Source organism: Microplitis mediator, chromosome 4, assembly GCF_029852145.1.
Source record: "Microplitis mediator isolate UGA2020A chromosome 4, iyMicMedi2.1, whole genome shotgun sequence".
Classification (NCBI taxonomy): Eukaryota; Metazoa; Arthropoda; class Insecta; order Hymenoptera; family Braconidae; genus Microplitis; species Microplitis mediator.
The window spans coordinates 14,826,735-14,843,930 of NC_079972.1; the positions used below are offsets into that span (position 1 = coordinate 14,826,735).

The 17,196-nt window shown below is 29.9% G+C and overlaps 2 protein-coding genes and 1 long non-coding RNA gene across 7 annotated transcripts; 1 reads left to right on the plus strand and 2 right to left on the minus strand.

The window, feature by feature from the left end:
- Nucleotides 1–364: 364 nt before the first annotated feature.
- Nucleotides 365–8,072, minus strand: LOC130666338 (baculoviral IAP repeat-containing protein 7-B-like). Of its 5 annotated transcripts, none has more exons than XM_057467217.1 (3): nt 7,932–8,072; nt 3,927–4,871; nt 365–3,831 (listed from the first exon to the last, which is right to left on the minus strand). In XM_057467217.1, the coding sequence occupies exons 2-3, from the start codon at nt 4,794–4,796 to the stop codon at nt 3,541–3,543; spliced, it is 1,161 nt and encodes a 386-aa protein (XP_057323200.1). In that variant the 5' UTR covers nt 4,797–4,871; nt 7,932–8,072; the 3' UTR covers nt 365–3,540. The 5 variants fall into 5 exon arrangements, with proteins under 5 accessions (XP_057323200.1, XP_057323198.1, XP_057323199.1 ...); XM_057467215.1 differs by lacking the exon at nt 7,932–8,072 and adding an exon at nt 5,704–5,950; XM_057467216.1 differs by lacking the exon at nt 7,932–8,072 and adding an exon at nt 5,307–5,460.
- A 287-nt stretch (nt 8,073–8,359) lies between these two features.
- On the plus strand, nt 8,360–9,323 carry LOC130666339 (uncharacterized). The gene is made up of 3 exons (XR_008989656.1): nt 8,360–8,448; nt 8,534–8,693; nt 8,782–9,323. It is a non-coding gene; the product is annotated as an uncharacterized LOC130666339 (long non-coding RNA).
- Nucleotides 9,324–11,127: 1,804 nt separating this feature from the next.
- Nucleotides 11,128–15,812, minus strand: LOC130666595 (baculoviral IAP repeat-containing protein 7-A). Its single transcript, XM_057467744.1, has 9 exons — nt 15,707–15,812; nt 14,628–15,630; nt 14,438–14,558; nt 13,718–13,930; nt 13,471–13,649; nt 13,210–13,389; nt 12,991–13,133; nt 11,972–12,189; nt 11,128–11,859 (listed from the first exon to the last, which is right to left on the minus strand). The coding sequence occupies exons 2-9, from the start codon at nt 15,117–15,119 to the stop codon at nt 11,669–11,671; spliced, it is 1,737 nt and encodes a 578-aa protein (XP_057323727.1). The 5' UTR covers nt 15,120–15,630; nt 15,707–15,812; the 3' UTR covers nt 11,128–11,668.
- Nucleotides 15,813–17,196: the final 1,384 nt, after the last annotated feature.

Sequence of the window (17,196 nt, forward strand, 5' to 3'; positions counted from 1 at the left end):
GTTATTATTAATTAATATTAATATTCATATCTATAGTTATTATTAACTCTACTATTTATTTCAAAACTTGTATACAATGTATTTTTTTTTTAGTACTATAATTATTTGAAAAAAAAAAAAAAGATAATTTAATTCCCGGCACCAATCAGCTAAAATTTAAAAAAAATTTCTTAGCATCATGAATTAGTTTTATAATTAAAAAATGATTAAAAAAAATTTATATATAAACAAAATAAAATTCTTCTGTAAGTTTGTAATATTTTATACATAAAAAAATAATGATTTTTTAAAATTAAAGTAATTAAACTTTATAGTAACAGCTATTTCCTAAATTCATTTTCCTTTTTTAATTAATATTTTCAAATGAATTCACTATAAATAAATAGTAGATAATTAAATGCAATCTACTGTTTCATATTTAATGTGCTGTGGATTTCTTGTAACATTGCAATGGGTAAATAAAATTTTAAATCCGGTTCGATTAAATTTAATCCGAGTGTCTATCCAATTGCGATGTTAATTATATAAATAAATATAATTATTTAGATGTAAAAATTTTTTTTCAGTACTCAATTGTCTTTATCACGACTGTAATAAAATATTTAGTGGATGTACGGAAAAAATGAACAAGAAAAAGTACAATTTCAAATAATAATGCGGCGTTTCGAATAGAAAACATTTTAAAAAATTTAAATTTCGAATTATATATTCAGGATTTTATAAAAATTTTATCTTTTGTGAAACTGTCTTTTGTTGTTTTATTTTTTCCGTCTAAAATTTCATTGTGTTCTCCGTAGTAATTAAAATTTTAAATGTTATTTTAAAATTCTATGGTCCGTTAACTTAATCATTCATCTGATTAATTTTACTCATCATTTAATTAGACAATAAAATTCACTAGCAAATAAAATTTTCTTAAATAATATTTTTCAATATAAATGTGTTTGTTCCTATTAATCTTAACTTGCATTGTTCTGAATGAATATACAGTAAAAAATAAAATTTTAAACTAAGGGAGAGATTATAAATAAAATATAAAATTTAAATCGTTAAGTTTTATATTTTCTAAAGCATTTCTGTAATTGATAGTGAGTAAAATCAACAATTTTTTAAAAACTGATAGTATTTTTAAATAAATTTCCCGCAAAAACGATTATATTTCAAATAAAAAATAATTTAACTTAATTTTTAACACAAGTTGATAATGCTTCAGAAAATATTTAAACTGACATAAATATTTAGTTACGATTATTTTTTAAAAATCCCGGTCGCTTAAAATCACTTGCGTGTGAAATATAAATGAAAGCTTATATTACAAAGCATAACTATTTTTTTATTACCCGATAAACCCGTTTACTCTACAAAAAAAAATTATTTCAAGTAGTTGTTGCACTTATTTATTATTGCAAATACAATTTGCACCTAAGGTAAGAGACCCAGTACCTGATCAGGGAACTATACGGAAAGATTGGAACCCGACTGGTTACTTTTCTGCACTCGACTCAATTCGGTGCTGGAATAAAATACTCGATTGTGGTGCAGCATCACACTGATTACTGTGCGCATATGACTCAGTCAGGTTCTGCACAGTAATCAGTGTGATGCTGCACCACAATCTTGCATTTTCTTCCAACACCGAACTGAGTCGAGTGCAGAACAGTAACCAGTCAGGTTTCAATCTTTCGTGTAGTACCCGATTGCTCATATATTTCTATACCGCATTTCTAATTCCAAAAAGTCATATTTTTATACGCCCTTTTGACTTAAGGAAACTAATAATTTTTTTTTACCGCCAATTTTTTTAAATTCAAATTTTTAAGTGAAGAATAAGTCTGCAATGATTAGGAATTTCGAAAAAATTCTACGCCCTTTTGGTTTTAAATTTAGTGACTAAAAGAGCGGAAAAAAATTTACGCCCTATTGGAATCAGTGACGCGATATCTATATTTACTAAATATATATAGACATATATGGAATGATCGAGTACTGATTCCCTGATTGGGTACTGGGTATTTTACCTTCCTAATGATAATTAAAAAATGTTAAACTATTGAATCGCAAGTCTAATAAATGTGTTGCTAAATTTTTTCAATACTATTTGCATGTGGTAATTTTAATTGGTTATAAAATGGCAAATTAATTAAAAATGATGCCTGTTAAATTGGCCATAGGAATATTTATGATTATTATATAATAAATATAATACACATGTGTATTATATTTAAAAAATAATAATGATAATAATAATAGTAATATTTTAAAAAAGGCAACATGTTACGACGCGTCTTAGCCTGGTTTATTTCCTTTCATGAGTCACAATTCACATTTTAAAATCAGTTATCGTCAAACCGAATCTCACTGGCGTAGACATAATAATTATTCACGTTCATTATTCATTAAATAAATTTAATTTCACTTTTATTTAATTACTATTATTATCATCATTATTATTATTAGTATCTATAAATGTATTATTTGAATAAATCCTAAAACATGAAATAAATATAAAAATTTTAAACAAAATAAATTGTTAATTTATTATTCAATATCTAGTACCTTTACATTTTTTATTTCCATTATTTTCATTAGCATTTTTATTTTATTCATTTTAATTACGACATAAATTTTATTTTTCAAACTATGGCATTTCCGGTTCGTTAATTAAACATTAATCGAATTCAAAATAATAATAATCATATAAATCACATGTACAAATTTTAATAAATCACGAGTACTTTCATTTCCTTTATTATTTTTTAACGACTGAGCGAAATCAACTCCGGGAAAAAAAAACCAAAAAAAAAATGAATTAAAAATTAATCGCGTAATACTCCAATGACTAGACGTCATGTCAGTTTGCTACTTTTATTATTTTTTATCAATTTTTTATATTAACAAACTTTTTTAATTTATAACTTTAATCCGCAGTAAATCAACTGTAATGCGGGTTAATTAAAAAATAGCAACTCTGATGTAGGTACAATTCTATTGCCAGCAACAGCAAACGCCAAATGATAAATAAAATTATAAAAATTAAATAGATTAAAATTAATATATAAATTAATTACAAGAAAATTACAAACACAAAAACAAATAAACAAAAAAATTAATTTTTATAATTTTATTCATTTAAATTTAAACTCATCTGGCAAATAGTTTTTTTTTTTTTTTTTATATAACACCTTAATTACCAAGTAAATACTTTTAAACTTAGTAATACCTTTTTATCTCATCAACAATTCTGTATTAGCAGGTATTTTTCTCATGTATATTATTATTAATCATTTCTTCATATGAAAAGAAGATTACATTTCAAATCAGCATAGAATTTTACCCACATGAGAGACGCCATGAGTCATGTCATTCAACACGCGTTAATTTTATTATTTTTATTAATTTTGTTAATTTCATTTTCAAATTTCAATCATTTAATTTTACAGAACTATAATTTTAAATATATATAGATGTGTATATATATTTTTTGTTTGTTGTTAATTTAATAAAATCTAAATAATAAATGAATAATGCTAATGTAAGGTACTAAGATATTATAGCGCGAACTGTCATACTGACGGGTTCTCTACACACCGCGCAGGAAGTCATACCCGGCGCGCACTTAGTACAAGCCACCATGTGTCCACAGGGTAGGAATACCACCCCCAACTCTTCATTGTAACAAATTTTGCACATTCTGGCATCGTCAGCACTCTTGTTGACTGGTTTCACGTCAACTTCGGCTTTCTCCTCGGGTTTTTCCTCAGGCTTTTCAGCAGCACTGGCTGGTTGTTCCACTTTTTCAATGTAACTTGGCAGATTCATCTGCATGGTTTCCTGTAAGAAGCAACAGAGACAACAAAATGATTAATAATCTTATCAGTAACCAGTGACAGCTGATTCCTAGGAGATTAAATTAATAGGATAACTACCTCGCGAGAAGGTGGGGCGACGGGTTGACCGATGACACTGTTGATGAACGCTTGACCCTTGACCATCAGAACGTAGTAGCATTTTTTGAACCACTTTGCGTGTTGGGTCCACGGGTCATCTTTGGGCTCCCAGTCCTTCAACCCACCGCCGCAGTGGTAGCAGAGAGTTTGGTCTCCAGTTCCCGTGTAGTAAAAACCAGCATCAGCAAGATTGTCTTTAGTTTGCGGCATCGACTTGGGCCACGATTCAAAGCTTTTGAGTCTGGCGTCATAACTCGCGTATTCCGGATGTGCTGGTCCTTTAGGCTGGGCCAAATTGAGACTTCCCAATTTAGCAGTACTGGGAAACTGGAATTCCGTCTGGCCAGAACGAAAATCTGGCGATGCGCCAGGTCTGAATTCATCTCCGTAACGACCGCATACGTCACGACTTCGGGGACTTACTGAGGGTACTGTACTTGGATCAACACCAATAGGTACATTACCGCAGGGTAATTTGCGTACGAACCGACAGTTTGATTGCCAACGTTGGTGATCAGACATCGGGTTATCACCCTCAACCCACTGGCATATAACGACTCCGCACTCGAAACATTTTACACTGTCACCCTCCCCCGTGTAATAGAATCCAGCAGCTGCTAATTTTTCGGGCTCCATATACGACAGCGGCCAGTTCGCATAACTCTGCAGTCTCACCGACTCAATCCTATAATCAGCTCGTGGAAACTCACGATTATCTACTTCGTCTGGCGGGTTATTTATGTTAGATAACTGCGACGGTGCCGGCTGAATTGACGGAAGTCGTAAATTAGACGTCGGCTTCAAATTTTGCAAGTTGTCTCTCAAACTATTTCTTATGTAGTCCGTCATTTTTTCTTTTGATAGCAACAACAGTAATATCCGCTTTACTTTTATTACTAATTCAAACACTATGAATTTTGTTATCTGCAATCACAAATAATTAACCTGTCAATTTATTTTATTGTCAACTCTGACTTATTTTATTATTCTAATATAACGTTTAATTAAATATTATTTTTAAAAATAAATTACGTCATCTAAAAAACCCGTGAACAAAATAAAATTATAATTAAACGTTAGTTCTTTTGTTCCCATCAGCCAAAACAGCTGCCATTAATCAATTAAATTAATTAATTGCTACAAATAAGTAAATAATAATGACACTGAATTTAGCTGACGTCTAATAATTTTTAAATTTTTTTACAAACGATAAATTACAAAAAAAAATATTTCAAACAATTGCACCCAGTTTTTTAAATTTTTTACGTGTATATTTTTAAGTTTTTTTTGTAATCAAGTTTAAAAAAATTCAAAAATTTTTAATTGTCTGCTAACCTCAGCCATGATAAAAAAACGTACTAAATGTCAAATATACACAAAAATATCAATAATAAAACGTATGCAAAACGTTGTAATGTGTGCGACAGTAATGTGCGTCATTTCTTAGTCTGAGAACGACTGACTAAAATAAAGTTTCCAATTCAAGGCGATTCAAATCTACGCGGGCGTGTTACTGCGTCTTGTTTACCCATCAAGATCCCTCCCAGTCCACCAACTCCCAGAATTACGCTTCCAACTTCATCATATGTGTGGGTGCTGGGTAATGTAATGCGACACATATGCAGACCCCATACTACGCTCCCATGCTACGCCTACGCACCGAATAAAAACTAAAGAAACCCGGGAAAAAAACTAGTTGACTATCAGTTCTAATTCTTCAGCCTCCGCGTTAAGATGATAATAAAAATATTCTAACCTTAATTCCAATAAATATCGATATCAATCGAAGTAACAAGAAACAATTACACAGTATCAACAACAACAATAATAATTTCACACACACAATAAATAATAATAATTTATAATGTACAATAATCCATTTTTGATCATTTTTGTACGGCCTCTAGAAAACGACCTCGGTTTAAAATCACTACGTGTTTCACAGGCACAGCTGGCACTCACACAAGACCGCACAGAGACTCGTTTGTCTCTTTTTTTTTCCTCCCCTTCTCTCACCCTCTAGATTATTCCTTCCCACTCTTTGATATTCTCTGTAGTATCACTGGCAATATTTTTTTTTTTTATATTTATACTACAACTCCCTACTACTAAACTCGAGCTCAGTTGTTTCACTTCTTGAGAATCTTTGTCCGGCCCTGGTGCCCCGGTCTATTGAATACAGCGTTGCCGCTTTTATTTTATTATTTAAATTTAAATTTGAATTTTTATTTTACTAGCATAGTAACTTTACCTGGAATACTAGAATACGGTCCTAATCTCATTCTCATTCAGCTTAATACGTCATTATATATTATATATTACCAGACGTATATATATATATATATATATATATATATAAAGTTAGTCATGTTCACGTTCCCAAAGCATGATCACGATTTATCTTTTCTCAGTACCATAAGGCGCCAGACAGGTACCAATACTCTCACAAAATATTCATACCGACAAAGCACATATATATATATATATATGTATATAAATATATATAGTATATATTTGTATATGTGCGCATACATTCACAGCAGCCAGACCAGTAACTCAGGAATGGAATTCCACTGATGTAGCATTAGTTGGTCGTTGATATTTAAGCTCTATCACATTTAACATAAATGATAATAAAATAGATAAGATTTTATTACTCCGTATTGATAACAATGGACATATTAAAAAATGTCGAATAATATTGTGACGTATGATGAAAAAATTTTAAAATTTAACAGCACATGCGGGTCAATTGGCTTAATTGCCAACTCATTGAAGTTTGTTTAAATTAAAAAGTTCAAATTCCACGTCTGGTGTCTGGGTATGACAGAAGTTGCCAGACATCTGGCAATTTTAAAAATTTTCAAATGATAAAATAAAATTGTCTTTAAAAAAAAAACTAAAAAAGTAACTTTTAGAAAATTCAAAATCAGTACATGCATTTTTTTTTTTTTTTTTTTATTTTATCAATTTAATGTGAGTGAGTGTAGCAGACAGAGAAATTAAAAATTTTTATAATTTAAAAAATTAATAAGTGCATTTTATAAATATTTTTTTAAAAATTATTTATAATTTTAAATTTTTCTGATGTCTGCTGCATTTAGTCATTTGAATTTTTTTTTACGTAATTTAAAAATTGTCGTCTGCTGTATTTACTCATTGTCTGGCTGACGTCGAGTTTCCCGAGAGCGATATGAGTATTCGATATTTGAATTATATTTAAATGATTTCAAATTTATCATTTAAAAAATTAAAAATTTTTTAAACTTTCACATATGCCGCTCCTGGTTTTTTTTGTTATTTTATTCCCGCGCGTGGCAACAGCGTACACTCAATAGTTGTAATAAGAGAGCGTGCAGGAGAGAAAGAGAGAAAGAGCGCAAGTAAACGGGAACGAGTGATAAAAAAGAAAGATATCAACAAAGTCCCCTTGTATGCTTGTAAATACAAAACCCACGTTCTTTGTATGAAGGTGAGGCCAGGAAACACACACACATATTTATATATACAGACATAAACATACATATATAGTCATGTGATACAGTCATACTATTATTTAAAATTTATTCACGCCCTCTTCCTTTTGTCGTTATGTTTTATATTTTTTATTTTTATTAATTTTAAATAACAATAAAAAAAACTACATATGGTCCGCTGCGTCAATTGGATATCAGGGTCTTTTTTTAAAAATGTTATTTTAGGGGCAACAGTCATCAGCTAAAATATATATATATCTACATATATTTTTAAAATTCAACTCTTTTTATCTTATCATCAATAAATATTTGAATTTATTTTTTTTAAACTTTCAAATTCAACTGAAACGTCAGACATCTGGTTAATAGGGACACTGGTTAATTAAACAAATTACCCAATTACCATTTATTTAACTACTTGATAGTTTGAAATATTAAATTCCTATATATATAAACAATAATATAAATATTTACAAAGAATAAAAGTTTCTTGAACAATCAGACATACCCTTTTTGTTGTACTGTCCAAGTTCCAAGGGAAATATTTAAATAAATGAATTTTCAAATTCAGTATCACTTTTTAAAATTAAATGGAATGAATTTAAATATTTAAAATCTAAATAAAATAAAATCAATAAATAAACATGATTATAAAAATCTGCTAACAAGCTGCAGATATTTTAAAAAATAAAAGTTAAAATATTTCAAAGGACAAAATAAAACGGCTTCATCTGTTGAGTTTTAACACCAGGAACTTTTACATTTCACTGTACGACGAGTTATCAAGAGTTAAACTTTTAAATGTTTAAAAGGTAAATGTAATGGCGGCGAGCGTACGCGAATTGAAATTCAGTACAGTCTTTTTTAGTTTAACTTTAAACTTCAGCTTCAGCTTTACTTTAGTTGTTTATAATTTTACTATACTGTATGCCGTAGCCAGTCAGCAGAACAGCTGCCAGGACAACCGAGACCGAGAACAGTATTCGCTGTCCAAACAATACCGTCTTTTTCCCCACTATTTCAATGTAATGTTGATAATATACAATGTTATTTAATATAAATAATATAAAGAGAACGTTGGATTTAAGCCATCGCTTGATACTTTTACAGGACAGGATTAATTCAAAAACATCAACAACAACAACAACAAAAAACTACGGGCCCAAGAAGGCCACTAGTTAAATATAAAAAGGGACCACATTCGTGATGAAACTTTGTCTGCGTCGTTATTGTTTCGATACAAACCACTCCGAGTATAATTAACTTAATTGTTTGTTGTTCAAGTTACCGTTACTCCGCATTGTTTTTTTATTAACTGATTGCTGATATTTATTATTTTAATTATTATTGTTTATTAGGAAAACGATGGCGATGGGAATAAATACAAGACGTACAAAGAGGACGTAGTACATGCGTAGGACTACGGCCAAGGGCCGGGGATTTTTTATTCAAGGGTGAAAGCCTTCCCAATAGCAACAACCAACCCTCGTTGAGACTCTGCGCTGCCCTACGACGCAGGCCACGTACCCCTATTTTCATTGATCCGTCAGCCCGAAATTAATAAATCGAAAAGAAAAAAGAAAATTATATACGAACTTTTGTTGCTTAAAAAGAATAATAAACTATGTTACGTAAACTATTGCAATACGACGTAATACTTGAATTTTTTAGTTAGCAGAGAAAATAAAAAAACAAAATATTGGAGAACCAGAGCTTACTCTAGTGGAAATTTTTTTGAATTTTCTCTGAGAAAGTCTTCAGAACTTTAGAACTGAGTTTTTCAGAGAAAATTCTGAAAGATTTCCACCGGGATAGACAAGAAAATTTTATAAAATGATCTGGGAGTTAGGAGACAACAATTTTCGTTTTTTTTAAATAATTTAATTTGAAAAATAAAAAAATAAAAATATGCACATGTAGAAAATTTTAAAAACTACATATGCAATTTTTTTTTCGTAATTTATCATTTTGAAAAAAAATCCAAAAATTATAAGACCTCGGCTGATTTCAGTATCATTTTTATAATCCTGGATTAGGAGATAATTAAAAATTTTTTTATAACAAGACAATTACAAAAAAAAATTAAAAATATGCACATGTAGAAAATTTAAAAAACTACATGTGCAATTTTTTCAAATAATTTTTTTTTATGATTTATCGTTTAAAAAAAATTCAAACATTACAAGACCTCGGCTAATTTCAGTATCATTTTATAATCCTGGATTAGGAGATAATTAAAATTTTTTTTATAACAAATCGATGACAAAAAAAAAATAAAAAAAAAATATGCACATGTAGAAAATTTAAAAAACTACATGTGCAATTTTTTCAAATAATTTTTTTTTATGATTTATCGTTTAAAAAAAATTCAAACATTATAAGACTTCGGCTAATTTCAGTATCATTTTATAATCCTGGATTAGGAGATAATTAAAATTTTTTTTATAACAAATCGATGACAAAAAAAAATAAAAGAAAAATATGCACATGTAGAAAATTTAAAGAACCACACGTGCAATTTTTTAAAATAATTTTTTTTATAGTTTATCATAGTGAAAAAAAAATCCAAACATTATTAGACCTCGACTAACTTTAGTATCATTTTATAAAATATATGTTGGAATATAAAACAGAATATGGAGTTAGAGAGTACCGATTTAATTAAAGATTAAAATCGATACGAAGATGGTATTATGAAATGAGGATAAAGAGCAATAAAAGGCTGTATCAGCGGTCACAGTCCACATTTATTTTTCTGTTGACCGTTTAAAACTCGTAATCATTTATACGAAGTTCGAAGAACGTAAGTCATGTCATGGAGTCATCGATATATATATCCATATATATATATATAGATTATTTTGAAAATACTAAACAAGTAAAGGCATAATATTAGTATTTCTATTTAAACTAAATCTATGACACTATTGCTTATTTCCGGGAAACTTTTACAGGAAATAAACTGGCTATTATAAAATATATATACAATAATATAACTAACGTATTTACAAATTACTCATTAGTTGGTTATTGCAATAAAGACTTATTGTTTTGTAATTAAAAGACACATTAATACTTTTTATTCCTTGAATCGGTAAATTAAAATATTTAAGTTAAATTTATCATCACTCTGTGGGAGGGCGAACGACATGATAAGAATGTGCGTTTATCATTAAAATAACCGTTGGCTTCATGACGTTGAGTTTTTAATAACTTGCTGTATAAATGCGTTACATTATAAGTCAAATAATGAGCAACAAATGATAAAAAAGCGAAGAAGTGAAGACGAACAAAGAAAAGTCTAAAGAAATCAAAAATTAAAACAAGAGAATAAAAAAATTAACATGATCTTGAAATAAGCAGACAATTGATAATTTTCAGATTTTTTTCAACAATTTAATTTAAAAAAAATGCACATGTAGAAAATTTAAAAACTCAAGGTGCAATTTTCTGAAGTATTTTTTTTTATGGTTTTAAAAAAATGCAAAAATTATTAGACGGTAAATTTCTGTACCATAAATTAATATATAAAAATTATAAAAATGTCTGTAAAAAACTAACAGTCGTACAGTGAAGGAAATAAAAATATGAGCCTCAAATAATTAATGAGTACAGTAAAAATTAAACGATCGAAACAAAATTATCAAGTTGAGTGATTACTCATTCGCCTGGATAAGGATATCGATTGATATTAAAACAACGTATTGATGCTCATCAGCTTCTATGTATTTTAATTTTTAAACTTTTCAACATTGAAACATATTTACAAAATATCTATCTCTGCTTAATCACATTTGTCTAGCGAACAAACCAAGTTCAAGAAAAATATATCCCAGATAAACAATTTATAATTAACAATTAAATTTGATTGTTACAGCTGCGTTTTTTTTATAGTAGTAATTGATCTGTTGGGTGTAAATTATTTAAAACAATTTACAATTAATAATAATATATTATATATTTATCTCTCTTTGTTTTTGGTCTATGAGTTTAAAATCAGGTATCTGTTATTATTATCTATTACGTAAGCATATTAAACTCGTATACTTAAATTTTTGAATTGAGTACTAAGTTGTTGTTTAAATTTATTGAGAAATTGCATCAGCATTTAAAATAATCTTACGAGCGGCTACGTACTGTTTAAATTAATTAATTTAAAATCAATACTTAAATATTTATCCTCTTAGTCATACTCATAATTGTCGTAATTTAAATAAAATAAATTATTTATTTATTAAATATATACTAGGCAAGAAATGTTCGTACGGTGGCACGAATTTCTTGGCGGCACATGGGACAGTCTGTCAATGACGGAGCGCATTGTACACAAGTGGCAAGATGTCCACAAGGTAAAAATACAACAGACACTTCTCTATCCATACAAATTTTACATAATCGCGCTTCTTTCAACCGACGATTTTCTTCTTCAAGTGAAACTGTAATTTTAATTTATAAAAATTATTTTATTACATTATCTTGGCAAGATATTTATACAATTAAATCATACTGTGATTCACAGTTAAACTGAAAAAATAATTAGTCACTTACGTGGTCCATTATCTGTCTGAGCGTCAGCTTTTTTATCTTTTCTAATGTTTATAACTGACGCCTCTTTATTGTCGCCATTGTAACCCGGTAATTTTTTCTTAACGATGTCTGAACTATTTTGCCCGTGTGATCCGGATTTGCTTGATGATTGGACTGTTATCACTTGACTTAATAATGCTGCTAACTCTGACGATGATGTTTCTGCGTTATCCTCAAGTCTGCAATAATTTTAAAATAATTAAGAAAAAATTTTGTTCCCGCCATATCTGATATAGATTATGGTATTAAATTTGGAGTCGTTGAAAAGGTCTTGGTTTAAATTTGTGCTCTTTAAGGGGTAACGGTAACCGATTTTCAATTAAATTTAATTCACAGATCAATACTTGAAACCTAAAATAGAGTCTTTAGCGTTTTTTTAAAACCTTAACAGAGGGCTAGAAATTTCGTATTTTCAAAAATTCTAATTCGTCTCAGAAAAATTGTTTTAAAATTCTCATTTATTCTACGAGTGCAGTAAAAATAATCGGGTTTATTTTTCTGAGTGTGAGAAAGAGGTCCGGTAGCGCATCCCCTTAAATAGAGTCTCTAGCGTTTTTTTAAAACCTTAACAGAGGGCTAGAAATTTCGTATTTTCAAAAAATTTTAATTCGTCTCCGAGAAAAATTGTTTTAAAATTCTCAGTTACTCAATGAGTGCAACAAAAATAGTCCCGTTTATTTTTCTGAGTGTGAGAAAGAGGTCCGGTAGCGTATCCCCTTAAATAGAATCTCTAGCGTTTTTTAAAAACCTTAACAGAAGGCTAGAAATTTCGTATATTCAAAAATTCTAATTCGTCTCAGAAAAATTGTTTTAAAATTCTCATTCACTCTACGAGGGCAGTTAAAATAATCAGGTTTATTTTTCTGAGTGTGAGAAAGAGGTCGGTAGCGTGTTCTCTTGATGGTTCAAACTCTTCTTTATTTGCAAGTATTGAAATAAATGAATTTATTAAATTAGTAATTTGCTTGCTAATTACTCACCCATTGTTTTCTTCAGTCAAGTGAATATGACGAACGTGCTCTATAAGCTGATCGGAATTTGTGTACGGAACCCCGAACCTTTCCATGCGTTGTCTCAATGCTGTTTTAACTCTTCCAAGATTTAACCCCAATTGTAAAGCTGCCTGTCGGATAAAAAAATTCCAATTAACTAAAAAATATAATTAACAATCTATTTAATTGTTAATTAATAAAATTTACTGTAGCTGGTGCTGAATGCAAAAGTTCTTCGACTTCAGCATCAGTAACTTGACGTCGAACTGGATTTGAATTTAAATTTGAATTAAAATAAGTTGAATTTGAATTTGAACTGGAAGGTTGTGATGATGATGATGATGACTCTCCAACGTCGTCTCCATTTTCAGGTACTCCAAGAAATATCTATTGTAATTATAAATTATTATTATTTTACTTTAAATTATATTGATAAATATTTTCATATAAATATAAAGGGATACATACAAGAGGATCTAAAGGTGGTCTATTGTCAATACAATGCTGGATAAAATCTTGCCCGCGGACAATAGAGACAAAGCCGCACTTTGGGAACCATCTCGCGTGCTCTGTCCACGGATCATCGTCCGCTTCCCAGTTGTGTAGGCCGCCATCACAGTGAAAACATCGTACCTGATCACCTGAGCCTTTTAAAAAATATAAATTCCACATCAATTCCTATTTAAATAAATAAATAAATAAATATCAAACCTACCAACGTAATAAAACCCAGCAGTTGATAGCATATCCGGTGTCTGCTGGAGGTTATCAGGCCATCCTTGGAATGTTCTGAGTCTGCCTTCATAGGTCGCATACTTAAGCTGCCTCGGTCCAGTATGTTTTTGTATTCCCAATTTATGTAAATCCGCAGTCGTTCCCGACAATAATTTAACATTCGCCAATTCTTCTTTCTCTTCTGTCGTTAAAGCTGAAGATTAATTTTTAAATTTACTGTACTGTTAAATCTAACAGTAGATTTTATTTAAATATTTTAGTTATGCAAGCTCGTGATGAAATTTAAAAAAAAATACTAGTATAAATTAATTATGCATTTTTATATCGATGTTAAGGTTAAAGATATTGCGCAACTATTCAGTATACGTCAGATGACAAAATAAATATAAAATACTTGATAAAATTACCTGACCCCATTACAAATTATTTGACTAATAAAAAAAAAGGGAAAATCTTCGTTGATTAATTTTTACCCGTCTGACGTTATGATAGTATTGCCAAAACTATTATATTTAGATCTTGACTGCTTATTGCATTTAGCTACTATATATAGCATACATAATTTAATGCTAAATAAATTTTTATCAATGATCGTGTCACTTAAGACAGCTGATAAATCATTTTATTTATAATAAAATAAAAAAAATATAAGCAAGTGATGATAATGTTGATTAATTTGATGATTAAAAAACAACAATACCTGAATTTGAATCTTGATGATTAAAAAAATCACACTGTGGAAAACCTTTTCTATGTTCGTTAAATGGATCATCACCTGGTTCCCACATTCTCATTATGCCCCGACAATAAACACATTCAACCTGTGCGATAAATTTAAATTAATTACTATCATATATAATTAATAATTTAAAAAAAAAAAGGTAAATTACCATATCTTCTTGCTGAAGATAATAGAAACCAGCTCTCGCAAGACTTTCAGGCGTAACATTACTAGAAGCGGGCCAATTTTCAAAGGACCTGAGTCTCTGCTCAAAAGTTCCATACTCCACTCGGGGATTCTGACTTTGAACTGGAGATGAAGTCGTCGGCTGGGGTCTGTCGTCAGATGACTCTACTCTGGATTCTTCTGGGGCCGGAAACCGAGGGAGACTGAGAACTGAATTAATTGACTCTAGTAAGGGAACATTGCAGGTGTCAGTGGGGTTCGATACGAAAGGACAGTCAGGTCTGGCTTCACGATGACGTGCTACGACTTGATCCCCATAATTCCATTCTGATATTGTAACTCCACAGAAAAAACACTGGACGTTGGTGCCCTGGCCGGTGTAATAAAATCCAGCTTTTGCTATTCTTGAAGGATTGACAGCGGCGTTTTCTGGCCACTGGTCAAATGTATTCAAACGATTCAGTTCCAGATTCATTGTGTCTTGTCTCAATTCCCATTAAAATTCAAATTAGAAAATTTATAAAATATATTTAAAATTATACAAACTAGTCATCTTCTAGTTTTTTTAAAAAAATAATTTTTTCAATTATTATTATTACTATTGTTAAGTAAATCCATTTAAAGTAGTTTAGTATTTTTTATTAAACAATTGACGACAATTAAATTTTATTGTGACAATAAAATAATTGAAGGTTAGGATTTATCACTGATAACATGATTGACACGTTTTAGATTTAATTTACCCACGATAAATTTCATTTTTTGTAATTATGTTTAACACTTAAATGTTGATTGATTGTCAAACATCGGCAAGAAAACATGTCTGACGGTCCTGACGGATTTATTAGTTCGAAAAATCAGGTGTGATGACGTTAGATGCGTTAGATGACAACACCATGTTATTATTCTTATTTTTTTTCGCCAATGCATTAAATTACGTTGGAAGATGTAATTCTTAGTGACATTGAGGTCATGGTCTAGGGTCTCTAAGAAAATAAATTTTATTCCAATGAAAAAATAATTTTGATGCTTCAGATTGAAATTTAAATTTTAGTAAATTACCTGTCGTCTAATTATAATTATTTGAAATGTCAATTGAAAATTATTTTTATTTTGATAATAAAATTTGACATATTTTACGCATGCGTATTTTTAAGTATAACCCATTTTGATGCTTTATGAAAAAAAAAATTGAGTGCATGCGCAGATGTAGATTGAGCGCGAGAATTTAAAAAAATTTGCGGATGTCTATTATATAGATCCTGATGACGCAGATTTATTGATGATCTAGATCCCGATGATTCAAATTTTAAATATCCAGATTCCTATTTAACAGATTCTTGATGATCCAGATGATCAATCACTCAGATCTTGATGACAGATTGACTTTCTTACTTAACAGCCGTAGATTTTAAACCAAAAAGAAAAAAAATGCGTGTTTCTGTTTCTACTTCTGACAGATAAATTACAATAGCACGTGATAAAAATCAGTAAAAATATCCGTCAGGAATTTTATTTATTTTTAAATAAATAAATTTAATATTAATAGCAATTTCTTCTAATGAAAGATTTAAAAACAATTGGAGGGAAATTTGAAAATAATTATTAATGTGCTCGAAAGTTGAGAAACGGAAAACAATGAGAATGTATATTAAAAGTGTTTAGATAAATTTAAATTAATTAAATCATTTGTAAAATATGTAGATGAAGACGATAATCCTCCAGCAAAACCAGGATCAGTTCCGAATACATGTAAGCACAGAGAAATAATTTCGGCACTTAACACAGAAATTTAAGTCGTATAGGCCAAGGCATGACAATAGTTTTTTATGGGATTTCTATGGGTTTTCTCTGGGATTTCCAGAGAATTTGACTGTCGATACTTCTATTTTTTTTTCAACACCGAGTGCTGAGTCTGTGTTTTCTATGGGATTTCTATGGGTTTTCTCTGGGATTTCCAGAGAATTTGACTGTCGATACTTCTATTTTTTTTTCAACACCGAGTGCTGAGTCTGTGTTTTCTATGGGATTTCTATGGGTTTTTCCTGGGATTTCCAGAGAATTTGACTGTCGATACTTCTATTTTTTTTTCAACACCGAGTGCTGAGTCTGTGTTTTCTATGGGATTTCTATGGGTTTTCTCTGGGATTTCCAGAGAATTTGACTGTCGATACTTCTATTTTTTTTTCAACACCGAGTGCTGAGTCTGTGTTTTCTATGGGATTTCTATGGGTTTTTCCTGGGATTTCCAGAGAATTTGACTGTCGATACTTCTATTTTTTTTTCAACACCGAGTGCTGAGTCTGTGTTTTCTATGGGATTTCTATGGGTTTTCTCTGGGATTTCCAGAGAATTAGACTGTCGATAGTTCTATTTTTTTTTCAACACCGAGTGCTGAGTCTGTGTTTTCTATGGGATTTCTATGGGTTTTCTCTGGGATTTCCAGAGAATTTGACTGTCGATACTTCTATTTTTTTTTCAACACCGAGTGCTGAGTCTGTGTTTTCTACGGGATTTCTATGGGTTTTCTCTGGGATTTCCAGAGAATTTGA